The sequence below is a fragment of the Candida margitis genome (genome assembly GCF_024628925.1).
Source record: "Candida margitis strain CBS 14175 chromosome Unknown scaffold49, whole genome shotgun sequence".
NCBI lineage: Eukaryota > Fungi > Ascomycota > Pichiomycetes > Serinales > Debaryomycetaceae > Lodderomyces > Lodderomyces margitis.
This window is the reverse complement of record NW_026261782.1, coordinates 44746-67375: the sequence shown is the minus strand read 5'-3', so window position 1 is coordinate 67375 and position 22630 is coordinate 44746. Positions and strand designations below refer to the sequence as shown.

Sequence of the window (22630 nt, the reverse complement as noted above, 5' to 3'; positions counted from 1 at the left end):
TCGAAGTAGCAGCAAAGGAGAGCCTTCTTTCTTTAACAGTGAAAACTAAGATTCAAACTAGCTTTACTATTCACAGCACTAGCACTAGATACTTCCCCCTAGTCTAATGAGCCAATTAATTGAACAAAGTATGTCCTCAAGTCTATCTTCTGTAGAGTGTACGTTGCATAATCGCTCATTCTAAATTCTCATCTGACTCTTTCACAAAGGTAAGGTACAAGCCTTGGTGTTTTTTTTTATTGGACTGCAGTTAATCCGTAACTTTTAGGGCATCAAGACCAATGCGCACTTTTATTTTGCGCTTTTAATACATGTATCCATACACACGGCGATTGCCACCAATCAACGAACAACGACACTCCAAATGCCTTAAGATTACTTCATCTACAACCTACAACAGCCCTATTCATAAAATAAGTTATTTAGATATCTAATTATTCTTTGTTCTATTTAGTTGCATGCTCACTGCGCCTCATTCTTCTTGCCATCCGACTAATCAAATAATAAATACATCCAATGAATCTAAACAACGCCATGAACGCCACCGTCCATAAAATTACCGTGAGGAAGATTTCCAGTCGCGTTGTTGTCGTTGTTGAATCAGTACTGTCATCAGTGGAAGAACTTCCATCCAATTGATTAAACCCACCCGTCTCCAACACAACGGCAACAATGACGAAATTGGAAATCATCCAAATGAGTACCGTCATTGATCGAATAAATGCATAATAATCTTCGGTGTTGACTTCAACTTGTTTTTCTGGTGGTGGTGCTGGATCGCGAATCTTTTCCAATTGGTTCAAATACGATTGATTGATTTCTTCTTTTAAAATGGGCACACTAACATCAAAAGTACCATCTTCACGTAATTTGGCTTCACCTAATGATTTACCACCCACATCACCCTTTGTACCCCATGACACATCATCGATATTACAAAAAGCATAAATATTGAGCACATTGATATACGATGGCGAAAGAAGCAAGTATTGAATGAATGACGTAAACATATGCCATGGCTCAAAGTATAAGAATGAAGCAAGGAAATATAATGCATAAGTTGATGCAGTAGCCACGATCAAGTCACGAAATTGGGCATTTTCAAAAAACAACAGGACGGAAAAACTTTGGTCTTTATAAATTTGTTGAATTGCATGAACAGCAAGGAAAATAGCGGCAAATATCATGTAGGCCATTAAAATGGCAAAGAAAATGACAATCACAATGTAGAATCGCTCGGTTCCCTTTGGCTTGTTACCAAAACTGAGAACAAACGTAGTGACAATGGAGGCTAAGTATAGCCAAAGGAAAATCACCGAAAGGACATTGCCGGGAGCAAAACTCAAATCTGAGTCGGATAATGATGTAGTCAAGATGCGAAAAACAAGGAAATACGATCCAATGGAAAACCACGACACAATCAAATTAATCAATTGATAGAAAAACTCAATATGCAAAAACATCTTGCGGCTAAATGAGTGAGAGCTTTTCCAAACTTTGAAAAAATGAACAAGCGAATAAATAGCCGCGAAAAAGGACCCATTAAGCCATCTTCTTCTTTGTAATATAAACTCAGCTAGCCCTTCAGGCACATCAGTTTCAGCTCTTGCTGCTTTGCAGTACCGCAACACCCAATTACATCCTTGTTTAGCCACCAATTCAAAACACAAGATCCTGTCTTCGGCCAAGTACATATTAGAAGTGAAAATACCTGCTTCTTCTTTAAGTAATGTCCGTTTCAATTCATATTCATCGTCTTGAGGATCCAATTCACCTGAAGAATGGAGAAACTCACCTTTGAAATATTTTTCCAATGGGCCGCGTCCATTTATATCATTTTGCAAAGCAATGTTTCTATATGCTGAAAATGCCCCTGGCAACACTGATATAAATCCAAATGACGATTCGGTGGGTTTATCTAAAATGTTGGAAATCTTGTATTCGAAATTTTGTCCGTATACTAATGGATTAGTTATCATTTGTCTTTTTTTCAACGAGGCAATGATTTCTCCACAGGCACCAGCGACTCGATGGTCATTGTCAAATTCTTTCCATAGCTTGTACAATGATTTTCCCGTTGGCTGGGTACCACAATCTAATAATACGACAATCTTAGGATCCAAAACTTGTCCAATTGCTTGGAAACACCACCGATGAGAATTAATCTTTTTAGCATTAGTTTCCTTTAGGCAAAATAACATTTGTACGGGGACAATTTTTTCAGTAGTCAATTTGACAACGTCATCGGAAACAGAACTAATGCCTACCCTAGTGGTATATTCATACATGTGAGCTTGCACTTTTTTATCATCAACTCTGCTTTTAGCCAACCCTTCTTGATAAACACCCAACCCGGCCAACAATGCTTGTGCACGTTCATTGATCTTGGTTCGACCATCACTAACTATGCAAACGACAATTTTTTTCCAGGAATCTTTACCCCATGTCGATGATCGTGATTTTGACTCAAGATATTTTATATTTTTGAAAACACCTTTCAAAGTTCTTCCTAATAATATGTCATCTTCATTATACATAGTTATCACAATCATCATTTCTGTTTGTCTTGGTATAGGATAGTGTACCGGTCTTAGGATATAGGCATCACGGTAAAAATTTGACGGACCACATGTGACAGCAGTGTATCTCATAAATGCAAATTCTCGTGACAATCCACCATCTTTTTCATCAGGGTTGTAGTCGGGGAATTTAGATAATAGCTCATCTGCAACAGGACAATCAAGTACCAAATGACCATTGATACCTGATGCACGAATGGGTTTCTTTGCCCGAACTTCTTCTTCGTCAGGTGGTTGTTGGAAATCGACATTATCACCAAAAGGACTATCGGGGACCTCTTCGTGTTCTTCATCAATTAAATTTCCAACAGGGACAGGCACAAAGTCAGGTTGTGCATCATCATCAACATAACTGGCAGTGGCCAAGTCGTAATGATCACCTTCAAATTGGTTGTACTGTATTCTTTGATCAAATTCTCTTTCTTCTTGATCATCATCGGAGTAAGCATGAGGAACAAATGCGTGGTTGTAGTTGGCATTGTATCCTTGGTATTGCATTTCGTAGTCTTCTTGAAATGGATCACCTTGTACTTGTGGTGGGGCATTGAAAATAGGTTGGTTGTAGTAATCTTCATGAAGGGAAGTAGTCGACTGGTTCTGTTGGTATATAGGTGGAGGTACCGGCTCAGCAAAGTTTACTGAGTTTGATGAAGTATTGTTCTGGTGGTGGTGGTTGTTGATGTATGCCCCTTGAGTCAAGGGAGTATTACTCATATGACTAACATTGTGATCCAAGAATTCTAAAGACAGGTTATCATCTTCATCGTAATCATCTGAGGGCATCCTATATAGGTTTGAATTGGTGTTATTGTAATTGGGGTGCAAGTGGTTGGGATCACCATTTGTTCTNGGGGGAGTTATGAGACGGTAAATAGGAAGTGCAAGTAAGTAGTAACTTGTAGTAGTAGTAGTAGTAGTAGTAGTAGGTGTTTGAAAAGATATCTGGTGGTATATATAGATTCAATCTATTATTTCAATCTATTGCCCCTTGTGTGTTGATTGATTGATTGATTGATATATATAGATATATAGATATAAAATTTTCAGTGTGTGTTGTAAAGTGCGCGTGTTTTAAATTTAGAAATGATGTACTACAATAATTATGTGTGTATGGATGTAATAGTTTGTTTACATTTTTTATTATTTTTGTGTAATTTTGGTCAGATCGTTTTTTTTATTTTTTTTAACTTTGTTTGATTTTTGTCTCAGCCTCAGAGGGATACGGGACAGGGTGAAGAGTATTGTCATATTTCATTATTCTACGACGTTCAGAGTCCCTGGATAGTACTTCATTAAGATACATATATACCACGGAGGGAGAGAGAGAGAGAGAGAGAGAGAAAGAGAAGAAATGCAAAACATCTGGACATGTAGCAAAATGTGCCAAGGGACCCTCAATCATCAAAAAGTTAGTGATGATGATGTTTGTTCTGATTGTCTTTTTTCTTTGTACCTAAGCCAATTTTTGCGTCATGCATCATTCCTCGGCTCCCCCTTCCAGATTTATAAAAAGGGCGAAGTTTCTAAAACAAATTGTTTGTGAGTGAGTGTCATCAAAAAAATTATGAAATGCTAATTTTTACGACATATAATTTTTTCACGACAACCTCACGTGCCGTCTATTAAATTACACAAACTCAATGTCATATATGCTCTTTAGTGCTTTTTTTGCAATCTTGAGACAAAACATCACCTCACACACTTTCTTTTAGTTGTGGTAAATCCATAACAATGTCTTTTCTTTTCTTTATTTATCTTGCAGCCAGTAAATCACCCAATCGGATAATTACTTTATGACACCATGTAAACACACTGCATGGATATGCTTTCTTAGCTTTTCTTTTCTTTCTCAACGTCAGAACTTACATCAGCTTGCATCCTAGTCATTTACAACCTTATTTCCTGTAGATTAGTCATTCAATACCGTTTATTTTCTTTTCTTTTTATCTAAAGTTTCTTTTTGAATTATTCTCTTTCAGAAATATGGTAACTATATTATCTAACGAGTTTGAATGAGGACCAAAAAAGAATAGTGACACCATCTTGAGTCTGCTTTTAACCAGTTTCTATAAAAACCAATTCAAATTGCTTATATTCTAACCAACCAGAACTCCATAAAAGTATACTTCTAACCAACATGTTTAATAAAATTCAAACGTATTTATTGCAACGTATATTTGAAGACTTGGACCCTAGTCTATTTCAATCAATTGACTACCCACTACTGTCCAATGCAACAACAATTTCGACTACATTATCATTAACAGGAAAAAATGTACATGCTACGCCACCGCTGCTTTCACTTGCAAACCAAGGTGGGTCACAATCACAAGTACAGCTGGGTTCGGGAACTGCAATTATTGAATCATTTGTTGACGAGAAGAAGGTGAAAAGACATAAGGCATCAACTGGGCAATTTAAAAATCAAATCAATGTCTATAATGAGATTATCCATATGATAAATTCCCAGCAGTTTCAGTTGAATGATGATAATTATCAAATAGTAGTATTGTACTTTGAGTACTATGTTTTATATATCAATAACAGTAACAGTAGAGATAAAGAAGATAATCCAAGAAGACAGATTCTCAATTACATCGACCATATCCTCACTTCATTAGATACCATATCATCAAACAAAACTATACATGAAATCAACAAGGTCCTACACAATTTCAACCCCACGAGAACTTTGTCCCAACTTGATGAAATCTTTTCTGACTTCACCTATTTCATCAACCAATTCAAGTTTAATATAACTAAATCTACATTACTCCATGCCCTTTCTTTGACTTTTGCCTATGAAGTATTCCAATACCCTGTCATGGCTAACAAGATTAATAATAATAGTAAATTGACCAATGTAAAACAACAACAACAACAAAAACAACAAAAACAAAAACAAGAGGAAGATTGTCGGTTGTTGATTCAATTTTCACGATTTTACTTTATTAGTGCGTTATTGAATTTTAATAAGTATAAATCAGGCAAATTTGTGGCTCTTGATGAAGTTGTCAAAGAATTCTGTGCAACTGAGTTTGATAAAGTTGTGGGAGAAGCTAAAGCAGAAGTAGAAGGAGGAGCTAGTGATGGTAAAAGCAGAAAGGAGGGTGACAAAGAAGATGGCAATTTAAAATCAACCAATGGTAATGGCAAGGTTGGAAATAATTTTGATGATCGATTGATACAATTGTATAATGCTGGCTCATTGGCTGAATTAAGAAGTGATGAAATTATTCTTCTGTTTCAAGAAGCAATGAAGGAATATAAATTTAGAAGGAGACATTTAACCCAAGTATAACAACAACAAAAGACATAAAACACTGTTATTGGTGTACACAAGACAATACTATGCATACATACACTATTACTTTGTGAGTCTCAGCATTTCATTCTGTTTATAGCAGTAAGTTTCTAGTAAAAATAGAAAAGTTTCCAAATTTGGGAATAAAGTTACTTCCGGAACAATACGGAGATAACTCTTGGAGTTAATCCGATTTTTAAAGTTGTCAAACGCCTTAAACAACAACACACACACACACACACTCTCTCTCTTTCTCTCACTCTCTCATCGTATCAATAACTTAGAAGAGAGAAAACAAAAGAAAAAAAAGAAGAATGCTAGTGGCAAAGACAATCCTCCAACTGATACCTTATAGGAAGCATTGGGTATGATATGAGGTTTTATCCACTGGCTTATCACGAGTTGCTTGGCAAAATTTGTAATCAAATCCTTTCCTCTCTTTTCCCCCTGTTGTTCGTACAATTGCACAGTTTGGGGCAATAGTTCGGTGTTTTGTAGTCTGTGTGTTCTCCACATTTACCTTTACCTTTCACTTATCGGTTGTTTGTACCCCTTTCGCTCCATTCTTCTTTCCTTTCCTTCTAATATCCGTTTTGCGCCGCATAGGCACCTTTTCAGCCGTTTATGTATACTGCATATAGGTGCACGCACCGGATGTAGCAAGCATTAAAACAATAGAAAAACCGGATTTTTACTTTTTTAGTTCGGACGTTTTGTTCTTCGGCCGAACTACCAAATAGCATTAATGAAAGAACACAAAGACCAAATTTTGTATTAGTAACAACAGTAGTTCTTGGAACAATGGCAAAGTTTCGGCAGTTTCCTAATGGGGGTAATCAAGGATTGTGCTACAGAAGCCACTGCAAAAGCCGTATACGCTTTAGGGACAATAGTGAGGTTGTTGTGGCTGTTTTTTGTTTTTCTTTTTTTTTGACTCATAAACACCGAAGACCCAAAACAAAAACTATGCTCAGCTGTAGTAGTTGTGGTATTCGGATACCCGTTCAAAACAATTACAAGGACATAAGACATTACACAAAGGGTAATAAGGCATCGCTTCTAAGAAGGAGTTAACTATTTTAAAAGAACAAAAAATGAATTTGATTATATAAATACCACCCACCCCCCAAGAGCCTCTTTAACATATCTCCAACTTCAAGCTAAAAACTTTTCAACTTCTATTAATCAATATCATCTTCCTTAATTCAACAATCACCAGCACCAAATTTTAATAGAAAGTAATTGAGACAAAAGAATGAAGCAATTTGTTACAGATTCATTTGTTGGTCAAATCTTGTATCGTTTATCAGGAAGAAAGATATTTTTACACCGTGATGAATTACCTGATTATGTCATTCCAGAAAAGTACTTGGTGAATAATGATAAAAAACCAGAATATGAATTCCCATCAGAAGAAAGGGGAGAAGAGAACAACAACAACAGCGACAACATAGACAATATAGTTGCTAATGACGCCGCTGATGATGAAAACAAGGAGAAACAACAGGATGTAAATACAGATAGTGCCTCAGACACAAGCAAAACATCTACTGCCACACCAGATCCCAAATCAGATTACATCATAGTAACATGGGATGGCGATGATGACCCTGATAACCCGTACAATTGGCCATTTTACATCAAGGCCATCATGGCCTTCCAAATTGCCTTTTTAACCGTTTCAGTATACATGGGATCAGCAATCTATACCCCAGGAGTTGCCGATATAATGGAGAAATTCAACATCAATGAAACTAAAGCAGTATTACCGTTGACTATGTTTGTCATCGGTTATGGTATTGGGCCCATTTTTTTCAGTCCATTGAGTGAAGACTCACGAATTGGAAGAACTCCCTTGTACATTATTACCTTGTTTATTTTCTGCATCATGCAAATCCCCACAGCTTTATCGACTAGTCTTGCTGGGATGACTGTGTTGCGTTTAATTGCTGGGTTTTTCGCTAGTCCCGCATTGAGTACCGGTGGTGCATCTTTTGGTGATTTCATCACATTACCTTATTTTGTCGTGGGTTTAGCTACTTGGTCATTGGGTGCTGTTTGTGGACCCAGTGTTGGTCCTTTGATTGGCTCGGTATTGGTGCAAAGAGGGGGGCACAATGGGTATGAAAGTTGGCGGTGGACGTTTTGGTTTATGGCTTTGATTTCATCGTGTTTTTTGGTTCTTGGCTGGACATTACCAGAAACTTTTGCCCCTAAATTGTTGCGTCAAAAGGCTGCCAGATTGAGAAAATTGACAGGTAATGACAAGATCGTATCTCAAGCGGAATTAGATCATGGCTCATCAACTACTGGTCAAGTTGTACGTAAATTGTTTTGGCGCCCCTTTGAAATCACAATCACCGAACCAGTCGTTTTGTTAATTGGAATTTACATTGCCCTTGTTTACAGCATCCTATACTTGTTTTTCGAAGCTGTTCCCATTGTGTTCCAAGAAACTAAACACTTTACTTTGGTTGAAATGGGAGTCACTTATCTTTCGGTGGTTATTGGAATTTTCATTGGTGGATCCATCTACATTCCCTATGTCTACAAAGTCTTTACCAAGAGACTACTAGCTGGGGAATACGATAAGGTCACTCCCGAGATTTTCTTGCCTCCAGCTATACTAGGAGCCATATTTATGCCTATTGGATTATTCATATTTGGTTGGACATCATCACCCAAGATCCATTGGTTCCCACCATTGATTGGAATTGGCCTTTTCGCCATTGGTGCATTCATCATTTTCCAGACATTGTTCAATTATATGGCAGCTAGTTTCAAAGTTGAATACTTGGCTTCGGTGTTTTCGTCAAATGCATTTTTCAGAAGTGTTGTTGCTGGTGCTTTCCCTCTTTTCGGAAGAGCCTTGTTTATCAATTTGAGTATTCATGATTTCCCTGTCGGGTGGGGTACTACAATATTGGCATTCTTGTGTATGTTGATGATTCTAATCCCCGTGTTTTTCTACTTGAATGGTCCTAAGTTGAGAGCTAGGTCAAAGTATGCCAACCATTAAGGGGAGATATATATATATATATATATATATATAGAAGAGGATTCACCTATTTATCCAGGGTTACCTTTCCTTTGTTTTGTGTATATAACTAGTGAGTTGAGTTAATTAATAGATATCTATATGAATGAAAGAAGTAATGGCAATGTAGTTGTGACTGTTGGAGACACTCTTTGACATATTTTTATGTTGATTTACAATAGACAGATGTAACTTATATACGAACGGATCCTCTTGATCAAAAATCATTTCACTTTGACTGGATATTCTTTGATTCAGTGCTTTGCAGTGTCCTTCTCTCTTTTTGGCTTTTTCTCATCAGCAGCCTTCTTTTTATCTTTAGGTTTACCTTTTTGTTTTTCTTTTTCTTTCCCCTTTGCATCACTTGCTTTCTTCTCCTTGACTGTCTCATCCTTATTCTTCTTCTTCTTCTTCTTTTCTTCATCTTGCTTCACAGCAACACTATAATCATAAGGTTTACCTGTGGACCAAATAAACCACAACAATAAAATTTCCACCAACGAAAGCGCCAACCATTTCACTTCATAAGTTTCCATCAATTTACCAACCTGACCCAACAATTCACCCACGTCAAATACGCCACTAAAATTCAAGCGAACAAAAGCTACATAAACCGATTGTTTACCAAATGATGTCCAAGCAATTAAATGAAGCAAAACGGTGGAAATCATCGGTTTAGCCAATTTGGGGAACTTTCTCAATTTCCAAGCAAAATAAACCCCAGAAACAAACCTCAGAACCTGCATCACAAAGCCACAAATTATTTGAGCTTGTGTACCATAATTGAAAATGTACTTGAGTAAATCAGAATTTTGGTTAATGACTATATTGGCGTAAAACTCATTGACCAAGATTGATTTCTTGAAAATCAGATAATGTTCATTGTTAATGGAAACCCCCGTGATGGGAATGGGGAAATTGACACAGTTGTCAACAATGACAACCGAAACGAGGTTAATGATGAATGCAACTTGGAAAATATACTTTAATATGGTGTTGGGACAATTGACGTATCCTAATCCAAAATAAACTTGCGAAATGATAAACTTTTGCCATTTATTCAACAAAATGTTGGCAAAATAACCAAAGTAATCTTCAGTAAAAGTGTAGATGAAGTCATTGGGAACAAATAAATAAATTAATCGAAGTGCTAATTGAATCATTGTGAATCCAACATAGACAATCAACAATTGCGTCAATTGTTGAATCACGGGTGGTAACTTGGTAAATTTCCTGGCTCGAATTGCCGGATACAAATAGCTCAACCCAACCAATATCGAACCAAACATAATGGCAATGTTAACCAGGACAGAAATATCATGGAAAACACTAACGGGAGAAAACTCCTCCACCGTCAACTGGGCTTGGTAATTGGTTGGAAGGATGGTGTTCCAATCCAATGTATACAATGGCATATAGATACAATAAGTGCCCGGTTGCTTCACATCATAACGAATCAACGTCTCATTAGTAATGACTTTATACCAAACCAGTTCCGGTAAAGATTGACCCAGTTTCAGCACTAACTGGAAATTGAAATCAACCTGCTTCGTTTCTTCATCAATCGTAATTAATCGTTGCATTTCATCTGGCTCATTAAGATAAGTATGATTTAAAAATGAGTTGAAATTGGGCAAGTTTTTGAATTTGGGTAAATCACGATAGTTGAAAATCATCACTGGTATTGATTCATTGAGTCGAGCATTATCAAATTCAATTTCAAAATGGGTATGTGCCGTATCGTTGGCATATAAACATACGGCATTGTTTTGATAGTTGAAGAAAACCGTACGATATGGAGTGGTTGACTTGACAGGGGGGTAAGCTCTGGCCCATATCAATGGTAAGAACTGGACAATAAGTAAGAATAGAAGTTGATTGACGTTCATATTTGGATCAAAGCATATAGCAAAAATGAGGGAATTGGTGAAACTATCTGTGGTTGGGCTATTTAAATAATCGCAAAGCCTTCTTAATCTTCTTCTTCTTCTTCTTCTTCTTCCTTTTGCTGCTGCTGTTGCATTTAGTTAAAGTTGACACGTCGTTGGAAAAATCTTGGTATTTATTCACTACTGTGGGTAGATTATTCGTGTGAGCATTTTAGCGCCTTACAAAGTTTTGTGTCACCTGAACTGTCAGAATTGCACGATAGTTGCATAAACGACGACAAAGTACACGACACCACTACCAAAGCACCGATGGATTCCATAGGCGCTCAGTTTGGTTTATGGACTTACTTACTTGGTTTGATATTTTACTGTCACGAGGATTCAACGTCTTTTGCGCACCTTTGCATCTTATAGCAATCTTGTCTTTTGCTAGTGCCGTTTGAATACATGGACTGATCTTTCAGTTTAAACAAAAATACTGTGTGAGATTAATAAAGTAGTTGAAAATTTTACTAATGTTGGTACTATTCAATCAACAACAGTTTGCCTTTTTGGCGATGTTGTGGTGATGTAGACTGGTTTGGGAGGATTTAATACTTTTTTTGTCTCAAATTTGCAGCAAAAATAATAATAGTAGAGTCTACAATCAACGCCATAAGTTGCAACAGTATTTCTTACCATCATCTATAAACAGTACTTGTCTAGATTGGATATATACATCTATTGAAACAATGAACCTTCACTCTGAGCATTATATCTCAACCCCTTGACCGGGTTCTCCTTCAAAATCGTATCAATTGTCGTCAAATCATCATCAGTCAATTCAATAAAATTACCAAAGTTCAACTCAACTCGTTTAATAGTCGACCCCGAAGGAATAGGTAAAATTCTCGTAACTTTATCAATTCCTTTATAACTGTGGTGTCCTGAAATTTTCAAAATCCAAGAAAGAGCCAAACTCTCTAAACTTGTATGTTTCACATCATGGGCAAAGGCATAAAGTTTCTTCAAGGCGACTAAATTATGAGCGAAGTTGTCGGGTTGGAATTTATCCAATGAATGTTTGAAATGGCCCTCAGGGATTTCTGAAAGAAAACTATCGGCGTGTTCAACACAATAATCGGTCAAGATCCCTCTGCATAATGGTGAATATGCAATAATGGGGATTTGCTTGTTGGAAAGAAATGATAATATGCCATTGTCGATCAAATCTTGCGAAAATAATGAAAGTTCCAATTCAACACAGGATATTGGTGCTATTGATGTTGCCTTCTCAATGGACTTGATCCCAACTTCGGATAATGAAATCCCATCGATGGTTCCATTGTCCACGTATTGTTTGATATAGCTGATGGTATCTTCATAAGGAACTTGAGGGTCAACTCTAGCGGCTTCGAAAATCAACTTAGGTCCCCGAGCATTACCTTTTTTGGGGAAATATGAAGCAACATTTTCAATTGATTTACTGATGTATTCTTTACTCCCATTAGGCTTTAAAATAGTCATGTCTATTCCACCCTTGATGGAAATTATCAAAGATTCATTAATGGTGGCATCATTGGTGGATAAAAATTGTTGCAATAGTTTCAAATTAGCATCATTGGGCCCATAAAATTCGCCTCCATTGAGAAGTTTAACGCCGTATTCCTGATGAGAAGTAACGTATTTTAAAGTGTCGATGGATTGTTGAATTGGTGGTGGTTGCGATGTCCATGTCATTGACATGGTACCGAATCCGAATCTGCCGGGAATTTCAATTGGTTGCGGAGTCATAGTTAATGAGAAGGTGATACTGGAATGCTTTTCTGTGGGGAGGAGGAAGTTGAGTTGTGGGATTTGCTGTGCTACTTATATATATATATAGTCAGCAATTGTTGTGAGGAGGCTTTTGCCAACTTTTCAACTTTTTGCAAATGAAATTCTCGCTCATTACCCAATTGGGAAGTATACCCGTTGCACGCTGTTTCATCAGTTTCGAAATGCAATGCAATTCAACAAATCATTATGCCCGTCGTACTCGGCCGCTGGTGTTCAAACACGGGTGCGGGTATGAGAAAAATAGTGGATTCTACGGCGATAAGCAAGGTACTCTTTTGCCGAATGGTCCACAGTCATCGATGGGGCTTTCCATCTTTCCGCCGGAGACGAGTACAGCAACGCTTATAGAGACAGGGTACATCTATTCAATTTCACAGCACCTACAGGAAACCAACCATAGTTCATTTTATGAAGCTTAATCTATTAACATTTGCTACTTCTCTTTCCTAAAGCCTACTCCTCTTAACTCAGAAGTAAAAAACCCTCTCCTTATCCCAGTCCAATTCATCAAGTAACCCATTAACATGGCTCTTCATAGCCGGCGGACCCGACATCAATATCTTGGAGTTGTCTTTATCAAACATATTGCTAATCATTTCCTTAGTCACATATCCAACGCCACCGGTCCAATCATCACTAGGATTATCCACGGTATAATAAACGGACAATTTGGGATACTTTTCGGCGATTGAGTCCAATTCCAGCTTCAATAATAACTGGTTCGGAGTCTGACAAGCAAAAATCAACTTCAATTCGGTTTCGTCTTCAGGATTAGTGATTACACGAGTTATCACTTGCAAGATTGGCGTTATACCAGTTCCACCCGCAATCAATCCCAATTTTTTGGCCTCATTGGGCTTATAGTCTAATGTCCCCACGGGTCCTCTAAATTTAACAGTCTGGCCAATTTGTACCGAGGCCAATTTCTTGGTAACTTTCCCTTGAGGATAATGCTTGACCAAAATATCAAAAAACCCCGAATCAAATTGGTTTGAAATAGGCGAGTAATATCGTAATTCATCCTTGCCATCAATGGTAAACACACACGATAAATGATGGCCAGTGGGGATATCCAATACTTCGTCATCACGACCTAATTTGAACCGATAAATCGCCGTCAAGGGAGCAATCATGGTGCGATCAATCAATTCAAAATCACGCCATATAGTTTGGTCCATGGATGAACGGCGCTGTGTTGCTAAGTAATATTGAATCGAACATATGACAACAATGAATGCAATGGTGTAGGGCATGTACGACCAACTGAATAGCCAGGTGCCAAATAGGAGTAAGCCGACGGGGATGACTATTCCGTGAAGTGGATTACCTAGTAATTTCCTTTTGTCGTCGTTGTCTGCCATTTTTGTCGTTGTTGTGTTGGTAGTAGTTTGAATAGCAGCAGCTGTAAAAGGAAATGTAAATGTCAAATTTTAGTGATGGGCAAATTATTCACGAGGCAGAAAAAAAATATCAACACTGTTTTATATTATTGTGTTCCAGCTTTTTTATACCCGAGATATAACCGTAGACCAACAACTGCAACTACTAGAGTCATTCACCCAACCAAACACTCAAATACATCAACAAAAAGTAAAATCTTTAATCCAATAAACACTATACAGACTGTACAAAAAAACAGAAAGCATAAATTAACAAAAAAGTGGGTATATAAAAATTAGAAATAGAGATGAAGCAACAACACACCATAAGATACACTAACTAGCTAGAGATAGACAAAAAGAAGATTCTCCTCTTTGCTCCAACTAATATTCTTCTTCCTCCTCTGGGAAAGAGTCAGTACCAACTTCAACGTAATCTCTTTCCAAGGCAGCCAAATCTTCTCTAGCTTCAGTAAATTCTCCTTCTTCCATACCTTCTCCAACATACCAATGAACAAAAGCTCTCTTGGAATACATCAAATCAAACTTTTTATCAATTCTTCTCCAAGCTTCAGCAATAGCAGTGGTGTTAGACAACATACAAACAGCTCTGGAAGCACCAGCCAATTCACTGCCTTGAATGGCAGTTGGTGGTTGATAACAAATACCAATTTTGAATCCAGTAGGACACCAGTCAACCAATTGGACAGTCTTTTTCGATTTGACTTGAGCAACGGCATTTTGCACATCACGAGTAACAACATCACCTCTGTATAACAAACAAGTGGCCATATATTTACCCATTCTTGGATCACATTTAACCATTTGGTTACCTGGTTCAAAGCAAGATTGAGTGATTTCCGAAACTGAATTTGCTTCATGGTTAGCTCTTTGTTTCGAGAAAACAGGGGCGTAACTAACCAATGGGAAATGGATTCTTGGATATGGAACCAAGTTGGTTTGGAATTCATTCAAATCAACATTCAACGATCCATCAAATCTCAAAGAAGCAGTTACTGACGAAACAACCTGGGCAATTAGATTGTTTAATGAACTGAAATTTGGACGAGTAATGTCCAAGTTTTTACGACACATTTCATAAATGGCTTCATTGTCAACCATAAATGTACAATCAGCATGTTCCAAAGTTGTATGAGTAGTCAAGACGGTATTATAAGGCTCAACGACTGATGTTGAAACTTGTGGTGCTGGGTAAACGGCAAATTCTAATTTAGATTTCTTACCATAATCCAAAGATAATTGTTCCAATAATAAAGATCCCAACCCTGAACCGGTACCACCTCCCAATGAATGAGTAAACAAGAACCCTTGTAATCCATCACATTGATCACTCATTCTTCTAACTCTATCTAAAACATCATCCAAAATCTCTCTTCCAACTGTATAATGACCACGAGCATAATTGTTAGCGGCATCTTCTTTACCAGCAATCAATTGTTCAGGATGGAACAAGTCCTTGTATATACCAGTTCTCACTTCATCAATGACATTTGGTTCTAAATCAACGTATAATGCACGAGGAACATATTTTCCTGATCCAGTTTCACTGAAAAAGGTGGCAAATCCTTCTTCACCTCCCTTGGGTCTGTCTAAACCTTCTTGTAAATATCCATCTGGTCTGATTCCGTGCTCTTGGGAGTATAGTTCCCAACATGCGTTACCAATTTGACAACCTGCTTGTCCGACTACAATTGTTTAGCTTGTTAGTATAATTAAAAAAAAAATGACGCGCTTTTTGAAGGGGAAGCAGCATAACATGAACCAGCACACACAAGAGGGGGACCACTAGAAACTGTGTGCGCGTCTGTGATATAACCCAAGTAGATTAGTAGTAGATGGTCCAACAGATGCAGCGGTATTTGATTGGCCATTAGATTATATACTTGTGCAAAGTGTAACCCTTATCTTGTTTCTTCGTGTTTCAAACTGGAAACACACACACACAATTTCTTTCTGCTGCTGTTCATGAAATACGCCATCCTTTGATCATATATATATATATATATCTGTGCAACATACCGTTAATACTGATAACTTCTCTCATTGCTTGTACTTGATTGTAATTATCTGTAATGAATATGAAACGTAAGAGAAGTTTGTAAAACTAAATTTTGAGTTTGATCTGTTGTATGTGTATTGTTGTTGTTTGGGGGTGTGTCTGTTTGACCAAAAAAAAAATTTGTTTTTTGTTTACACTTTACGTAATACATTACATAATATACCTAATTAGGCAATCATATATGCAAATCGTATGCAATTACTATTTGCAATATCAAACAAAAATAGACGATTAAACAACAACTGTTTACTCATTCTTTCTTTCTACAATTCACTATTCACTCAAAATCATACTTGCTTTCTCATTAGAACTTCTTCTATACAGTGCAAAAATCTACTGAAACAAGGCACCCAATAATCAACCAACCACCTTTACCAGTCTCACCATTTGAATCCCAAAAATGATTTAACATGTTGTACTATTCCTTCAGGATGACGCTTCAATCCCAACTTCTCTTCCAACACTTCACTAATTGGCCTTTCCCACTTCAATGACTTGTATCCATTAAACAACTTATTTTGAGCTTCAGCCAATGTCAACAACTCCTTACGATTCAAACTTGATAACCAATTGTAATTATATCCAAATGACCGCAAATAAGACTTCAAATCAGCATTGGAATATGTCTTGACTATGCTGTCCCATTTGTCACTAAATTCATCTTTGGCCACTTCTGCTGCACCATAAAGCTTATTATTGAAAAGTCCCAAGTGGTACAAGACGGAGCGATATTGATTCTTTAACCAATCTTGGAAAACGGGCGTATACTTGACATAATTCTTTTGAGTTGATTTCCAAGCATCTTTGGATGCAGTTTGAATCTTTTCACCAGCATCCTTGGTCAATTCACTTGCCTTTTGTCCATATTCAACTGCCAATTCTCCAGCCAACTTTGAATACTCATCATATCTCTTACCAGCTTCTTTCGATGCCAGGGTATATTGTTTAGCTGCTTCTTTTGAGGCTTTATCCAATGCCTTCAAAGCTTCATCGGAATATTCATCATACTTCTTTCCCGTCAACTTGTAAAACTCATCATATCTTTTAGAAGCTTCCTTTGAAGCAACTTGATACTGCTCATAAGCTTGTTTACTAAAGTCATCGGAATACTCATCATACTTTACTTTAGCTTTAGCACCAACGTCGCTAGCCCATGCACCAAGTGCCGCAGCATACCTGGCATACTTCTCAGAAGCATCCTTAGCAGCAATTTCATATTGCTTACCTGCTTCTTTATACCAATCGTCAGCTTTCGTTGAAGCTTCTTTAGACCACTCATTATATTTCTTACCGGCGAGTTTGCTATATTCAGCATACTTGGCATTGGCAACTTTAATTGCCGCTTCATACTGCTTAGCAGCTTCTGCTGACAATTCATTAGCCTTTTTATTAGCAGATTTCGAATATTCACTAAATTGCTTATTGGCAAGCTTGGACAATCCTTGATACTTTTTATCAGCCAACTTCTTGTATTCCTCGTATCTCTTGGCTGCTTCTGCTGATGCCAATTCATATTGCTTTCCCGCTTCCTTTTTAGCATCGTTGGTAGCATCACTGGCAATAGCAGCATATTCATCATACTTTTTACTAGCTTCTGCTGCTGCTGTTTCATATTGCTTTCCTGCATTTCCAAGTAAAACTTCCAAATTATCATTCACCAATTTCGAATACTCTTCATACTGCTTATTGGCCTCTTCAACAGCACGTTCATAACTCTTACCAGCAGCTTCAGAAACAGCGTCAGATTGTTTATTGAAAAGCTTCTTGTATTGGTCATACTTGTAATTGGCGTCTTTGGCCAAATCTTCATACTGTTTTCCAGCCTTTTTGGTCAGGTCATCAACCGAATCATCAACACTACTTAAATACTCTTCGTATAAATCCTTGGCGTGTTGGGCGTATTCATCATACTTCTTGGCCACAGCTTCATACTGGTCATTAGCATTTTCTAAAATAGCTTGCCCGCCTTTATCCTTTCCACCTCGTTGAAACCATGAAGAAGATTTGCTTTCCTTACCAAGCAAAGTTTTCTCAATATTTTTCCAATCTCTAATCAATGCTCCAATTGTTTCTCTAGCGTATTGATTACTAGCTAATTTAGCATCATAAACCAAGTTGGAAAATTTTTCTTCGTCATTATTTACCTCACCCAAAAGACGGCCAGCATACTCGTAGCCTTCATTTTGAATCTCTTGCAATGCTTCTTCAACTGAATATTCAGCTTGTTTCAATTCATCACGGGCAACTTCAGTTGCTTTTTGAAAGTATTCTTGAACAATAATAAATGCCTTTTTCAACTTGTCCTCACCAACGGTTTCAGCATCAACAACATTTCTAGTTAAATAGTGTTTAAAACCTTCCAAATCGGGTTTGTATAATCTAATTTGTGAATCGATATTTTCTTTACCGGAGCCGTGACTTTTAAATTGCTTTTGGAACGCCGCAATCAAATCTTGTCTTGACCCATCAACATTTTGCCCTTGCTCACGTAACCATTCTTTGATTGAATTGGTTGATATGTCATTATCAACAATATAAGCATCGGCTTCAACATGGATTGGGTCACCTTTATGTTCTTTAACCAATTCCACCAATTGTTGTCTAGTCGTGAAAATGGAATATGGCACTTTACGCACATTCAAGAATTCGCGCAATTTATCCTTTGACCAGTTTTCAATACCAACAAAAAACGTATCGTTGATCAAGTTCTTAGCGCCTCTGCCGCCTTTGCCAGATTCGCCTTTTGATAACCACGGCTCACTCTTTTTTTCCGAATGTTTTAACCAAGTCTGAATATCATCGAGCAAATAACTCTTGTATGTTTGAGCCTTTTTGATTAGAGTTTCTTTATCCAAGTCACCAACCCATACATCAGGTTTGGCATTGATAAACCCATGTAAATACAACCATTCACGTAATTGCGAATAGGACCAAGATTCAAAAAATTCATCTCTAATCTGGCCACCTTTATCAAAAACAGACTTGTCAAACAAGTCCAAAGAATCAAATAATGCATCTTTGGTATCGATAATATCATTAGTAGCCTTGTAGTTGTACTCTTTAACTTTTTCCACCAAGTTATTCTTTGATGCGTTTTTATCAAATTCAATTTTATAATTACTTAACCAATTTTTCAACTCGTCTTCTGACCATGAATCATATAACCAATCACCAGGATAAAAGTTTGATCCTTTATTCTTTTTAGCAATGGAGCTGAATTTACTCTTGAGGGTTTTCAATAAATCACTTTTGTTGGCCTTTTCATCAATTTTCACTCCATGATGTTTCAAAAACTTGGTTAATGAATCAAAGTCCCAACTTTCAAAAAACCAATCCAGAATTGGTTTCTTCTCCTTTGAAGAGCCAAATAAGTAACTAAAACTTAAATAATCTTCTAAATTGTGTCTCTTCGGTTTCAATTGTTTATCCAATTCATTCTTCAATTTATTATATCCATTCTCCAATTTTTTAGCTTCAATATTGGCAACTTCAATCAATTGGGCATTGTCCCATTTGGAATCTTGTTTAATCTTGTTGTCCTGTAAGAATTGTCTTAAGTCATTGTTACTCCATTCTTCAAAACCATAATTGGCATGAACCAATTGAACGAATATGCAAGCTAACCAAATAAATCTCATTGTGTTTTTGTCTTTACCAATTGGGTGCAGATAAGGATGAGATTTAAGCTTTTGAGGTTGAACTTTGATAATGTCGAGAAAAATGGAAATTGAATACTTTTCGAGGAGTATTTAAACTGTGGGCTGGAAAGGAAAGGAAAAGGGTCATTTAGTAGCAACTTTATGGAAAATGACTTGGTAGCAATTTTAAATTGTTTAAGGGGTTATGCATATGACCCATCTGACTAACCCCCCATCACTGTATTCCAAGCGAGAAAACATGTAACACAACCAACAATGCTTTACACTACAATGGAGTGAAATCAATTATTACGCTAGGGCATCCATAGAGGGTCTTATCAATTGACTGACACTGTCTAGCGTGGGTTGTGAAGAAAAAATGTACACACACACAATTTCGAGTAGCAAACAATTCAGTTGTGTGTCTATTTTAGGTTTGTGTAATATGTTAATATGTACACGTGATAATTTCAGGAGGTGAAACACAACAGAACTGTGTCTATCCTCGACCAAAGACATACTTGCCATGTGTATCGGTATTGGATGATCATACATTTCTTGTGTAAAATTTTTCAATTTTGAAGGACAATGTTACCACATCTTATTTAGAGATATACAGTAGTAAAGAAACAGTTCATACCACATTGAGAGACTGTGGCTTGTGCGGAAAAGAGAAAATCGATGCTACCAGGCGATATGAAAAGTTTGTGAGCCAATTAATTTCCTCCCAGTTTGCTAGGGTGATTTGTCTACCTTATGTGTTAATACTAGCCGAGTATTTTTAAATAGTAGTGGCTGCTCTAACCAAGACTATGGTCCTATTTACTTAGAAGAGTATATCATACGTTGCTGATACTGTTCTAGGTCATAGTGAGATCAAAACTACTAGACTTTTCACCGTGTGATACCACCACAATATAGAGATACAGCTATTTAAAGTCGTGCGGTTGTTTTGTATAAACACAATTTTAAAGCCAGCAAGACCAATAAATTGAAACAGCATAACAAATTTGAACATTCTGTGTCAGAGTTTTATTTTGTCTGTCTGTCTGTCATTCGCGTCAGACATTTTGTTTCAATCTGTTTCCGGTTTTTGCACCCAACGCGACCACAAAACATGTCTAAAATATAGATACTTTTTTCTTATAGTTTCACTTTTACAAATATTTTCAAATAACCACGAATAAACTGCTACACTATCAAGTTTTCTCCTTTGAATCTAGATAGTACAAACTGGAAAATACACAGAATTTTTTTTTTAATTGTACTTTTAACCAAGCAGGTTTTGAAAAGACAGTCAATTACATCAATCTTGGTCTGATCTAATTTTACACTATTTTGTTTTCTTTCAACATTTTCTGAAAAAAAAGAACACCTTGATGATCTTCTTCAACAACAATCTGAGTTGTTAATTTAAGATCATCGTGTGTTACCGTACATTAGAGACCCCGCGTAAATTTAAAGCAAAGTAGTATCAATAACATAAATCTTAATCAAGGGCAATTAGTTTGACGTTTTACCAACAATGGGATGTCTCATGACGACTCACATGAATTTTTTAAACTTCAACTTGAAGAGGATGCATATTTCAAACAGTTGAGTTATGGACATATAATTGGCCAGAAAAGGACTTTGAGTGTTGGAAGCAACAGGTCCAAACACACACTACAGCAAGAACAGGCAAATGACAATGGAAAATTGGATAATTTGAACTATGATAAAGAAAAGGAGAAACTATTGCAACTATGTGTGTATCAAGAATGGTACAAATTGCAATCAAAACAAATGAATGAATTACGAGTCAAGATTTATCAAGATCAAATGCTAGTCTATAACGAAACAGTGAAACGGTATAGGAAATGCGAAGGGGATTGGATTCGACTGCATGGAGAAAATAAGAGGCAAGAAGAAGAAGCGAAGAGGAAGATAATGGGGTGGAGGCAGCAAATGAAGAAATGGATTGGACATGCGTTAAGAAAGAAAATTGTGGGGAAGAAGAAGTTAAAACTGTTTAGGAAAAAGGATACCAAAGAGGAAGACGATTCAAAAGAGAAAAAGAAGAATGTAAATAAATTTGGAACTAGAAGGTATTTCAAGAGGACCAGAAGCGAACCGAATGAGATTGAAAGCAAAGTAACTATGCACTCAAGTAAATCAAATCATGACCAACAAGATCGAGGTAAATCCAAGAAAGTTAAGACTAAGCAACTTGGTTATTCCCGATATCTATGCCATATTACATACAAACCTGGATCCATTTGTACCACTTGCTTCATTTCCACCAGGACCAAGGCTTGTCATCGAACACGAAAACAGCCAACACCACTTCAAAGGCTCTTGGTGTTGAATTGCCGACAATGGCTGACCATAAAATGGGTTTGGCTTAAGAAGCAAATAGAACAAAAGTTGACACTATTCAACAGCACTATTAAATCATTGACATTTAGAGTATTTATTTACAAGGTGAGAGTAATTAGAGGATACTTTGCCTTGTTAGAGTGGGCTGATATGAAGAGAAGAATATGGATGATAAGAATAAGGAGTAAGAGGTACACCAATCCCAGACTGAATAGAAGCTGTACGGTAACAATTGCAAATGTCGAATTTAAAAATCATGTACCCCATGGTATCGCAACTGACAAATTTGACCGTGCTCATCGAGCGTATCTTAAATTTGAAATGCACAAATTGCAATTACTTTGTCGGCATAGTTTGCAATTCACTTACATAACTATCTAAAAGCATATCCATCCACTACCAAACTACAACACTTCACTAATTATATTTGACTTAGATGTACATTCCAAAAATGCTATTGATACATAACGTATATAAATAATTGCTAGCAAGTACAATCATTACCTAGCCAGCACAAAAAAGTGCAAAAGATTTTTATATAAAACATG

At 36.9% G+C, this 22630-nt stretch overlaps 9 protein-coding genes across 9 annotated transcripts; 3 read left to right on the top strand and 6 right to left on the bottom strand. All coding sequences in view use genetic code 12, as the record gives it.

The window, feature by feature from the left end:
- Nucleotides 1–446: 446 nt before the first annotated feature.
- CHS2 (chitin synthase I) lies at nucleotides 447–3362 on the bottom strand (the record flags this gene model as incomplete). The annotated part of the gene is made up of 1 exon (XM_051813771.1): nucleotides 447–3362. The coding sequence occupies one exon, from the start codon at nucleotides 3360–3362 to the stop codon at nucleotides 447–449; it is 2916 nt and encodes a 971-aa protein (XP_051672643.1).
- A 1354-nt stretch (nucleotides 3363–4716) lies between these two features.
- On the top strand, nucleotides 4717–5880 carry CANMA_001769 (uncharacterized protein; the record flags this gene model as incomplete). Its single annotated transcript, XM_051813770.1, has 1 exon — nucleotides 4717–5880. One exon carries the CDS (start codon nucleotides 4717–4719, stop codon nucleotides 5878–5880), a length of 1164 nt encoding a protein of 387 aa, XP_051672642.1.
- A 1258-nt stretch (nucleotides 5881–7138) lies between these two features.
- CANMA_001768 (MFS transporter) lies at nucleotides 7139–8902 on the top strand (the record flags this gene model as incomplete). The annotated part of the gene is made up of 1 exon (XM_051813769.1): nucleotides 7139–8902. One exon carries the CDS (start codon nucleotides 7139–7141, stop codon nucleotides 8900–8902), a length of 1764 nt encoding a protein of 587 aa, XP_051672641.1.
- Nucleotides 8903–9174: 272 nt separating this feature from the next.
- CANMA_001767 (uncharacterized protein) lies at nucleotides 9175–10809 on the bottom strand (the record flags this gene model as incomplete). Its single annotated transcript, XM_051813767.1, has 1 exon — nucleotides 9175–10809. The coding sequence occupies one exon, from the start codon at nucleotides 10807–10809 to the stop codon at nucleotides 9175–9177; it is 1635 nt and encodes a 544-aa protein (XP_051672640.1).
- A 720-nt stretch (nucleotides 10810–11529) lies between these two features.
- On the bottom strand, nucleotides 11530–12582 carry CANMA_001766 (pyridoxine 4-dehydrogenase; the record flags this gene model as incomplete). The annotated part of the gene is made up of 1 exon (XM_051813766.1): nucleotides 11530–12582. The coding sequence occupies one exon, from the start codon at nucleotides 12580–12582 to the stop codon at nucleotides 11530–11532; it is 1053 nt and encodes a 350-aa protein (XP_051672639.1).
- Nucleotides 12583–13094: 512 nt separating this feature from the next.
- CANMA_001765 (cytochrome-b5 reductase) lies at nucleotides 13095–13988 on the bottom strand (the record flags this gene model as incomplete). Its single annotated transcript, XM_051813765.1, has 1 exon — nucleotides 13095–13988. The coding sequence occupies one exon, from the start codon at nucleotides 13986–13988 to the stop codon at nucleotides 13095–13097; it is 894 nt and encodes a 297-aa protein (XP_051672638.1).
- Nucleotides 13989–14390: 402 nt separating this feature from the next.
- TUB1 (alpha-tubulin) lies at nucleotides 14391–16071 on the bottom strand (the record flags this gene model as incomplete). Its single annotated transcript, XM_051813764.1, has 2 exons — nucleotides 14391–15712; nucleotides 16047–16071. 2 exons carry the CDS (start codon nucleotides 16069–16071, stop codon nucleotides 14391–14393), a joined length of 1347 nt encoding a protein of 448 aa, XP_051672637.1.
- A 395-nt stretch (nucleotides 16072–16466) lies between these two features.
- CANMA_001763 (uncharacterized protein) lies at nucleotides 16467–20279 on the bottom strand (the record flags this gene model as incomplete). Its single annotated transcript, XM_051813763.1, has 2 exons — nucleotides 16467–19786; nucleotides 20246–20279. 2 exons carry the CDS (start codon nucleotides 20277–20279, stop codon nucleotides 16467–16469), a joined length of 3354 nt encoding a protein of 1117 aa, XP_051672636.1.
- Nucleotides 20280–21254: 975 nt separating this feature from the next.
- CANMA_001762 (uncharacterized protein) lies at nucleotides 21255–22463 on the top strand (the record flags this gene model as incomplete). Its single annotated transcript, XM_051813762.1, has 1 exon — nucleotides 21255–22463. The coding sequence occupies one exon, from the start codon at nucleotides 21255–21257 to the stop codon at nucleotides 22461–22463; it is 1209 nt and encodes a 402-aa protein (XP_051672635.1).
- Nucleotides 22464–22630: the final 167 nt, after the last annotated feature.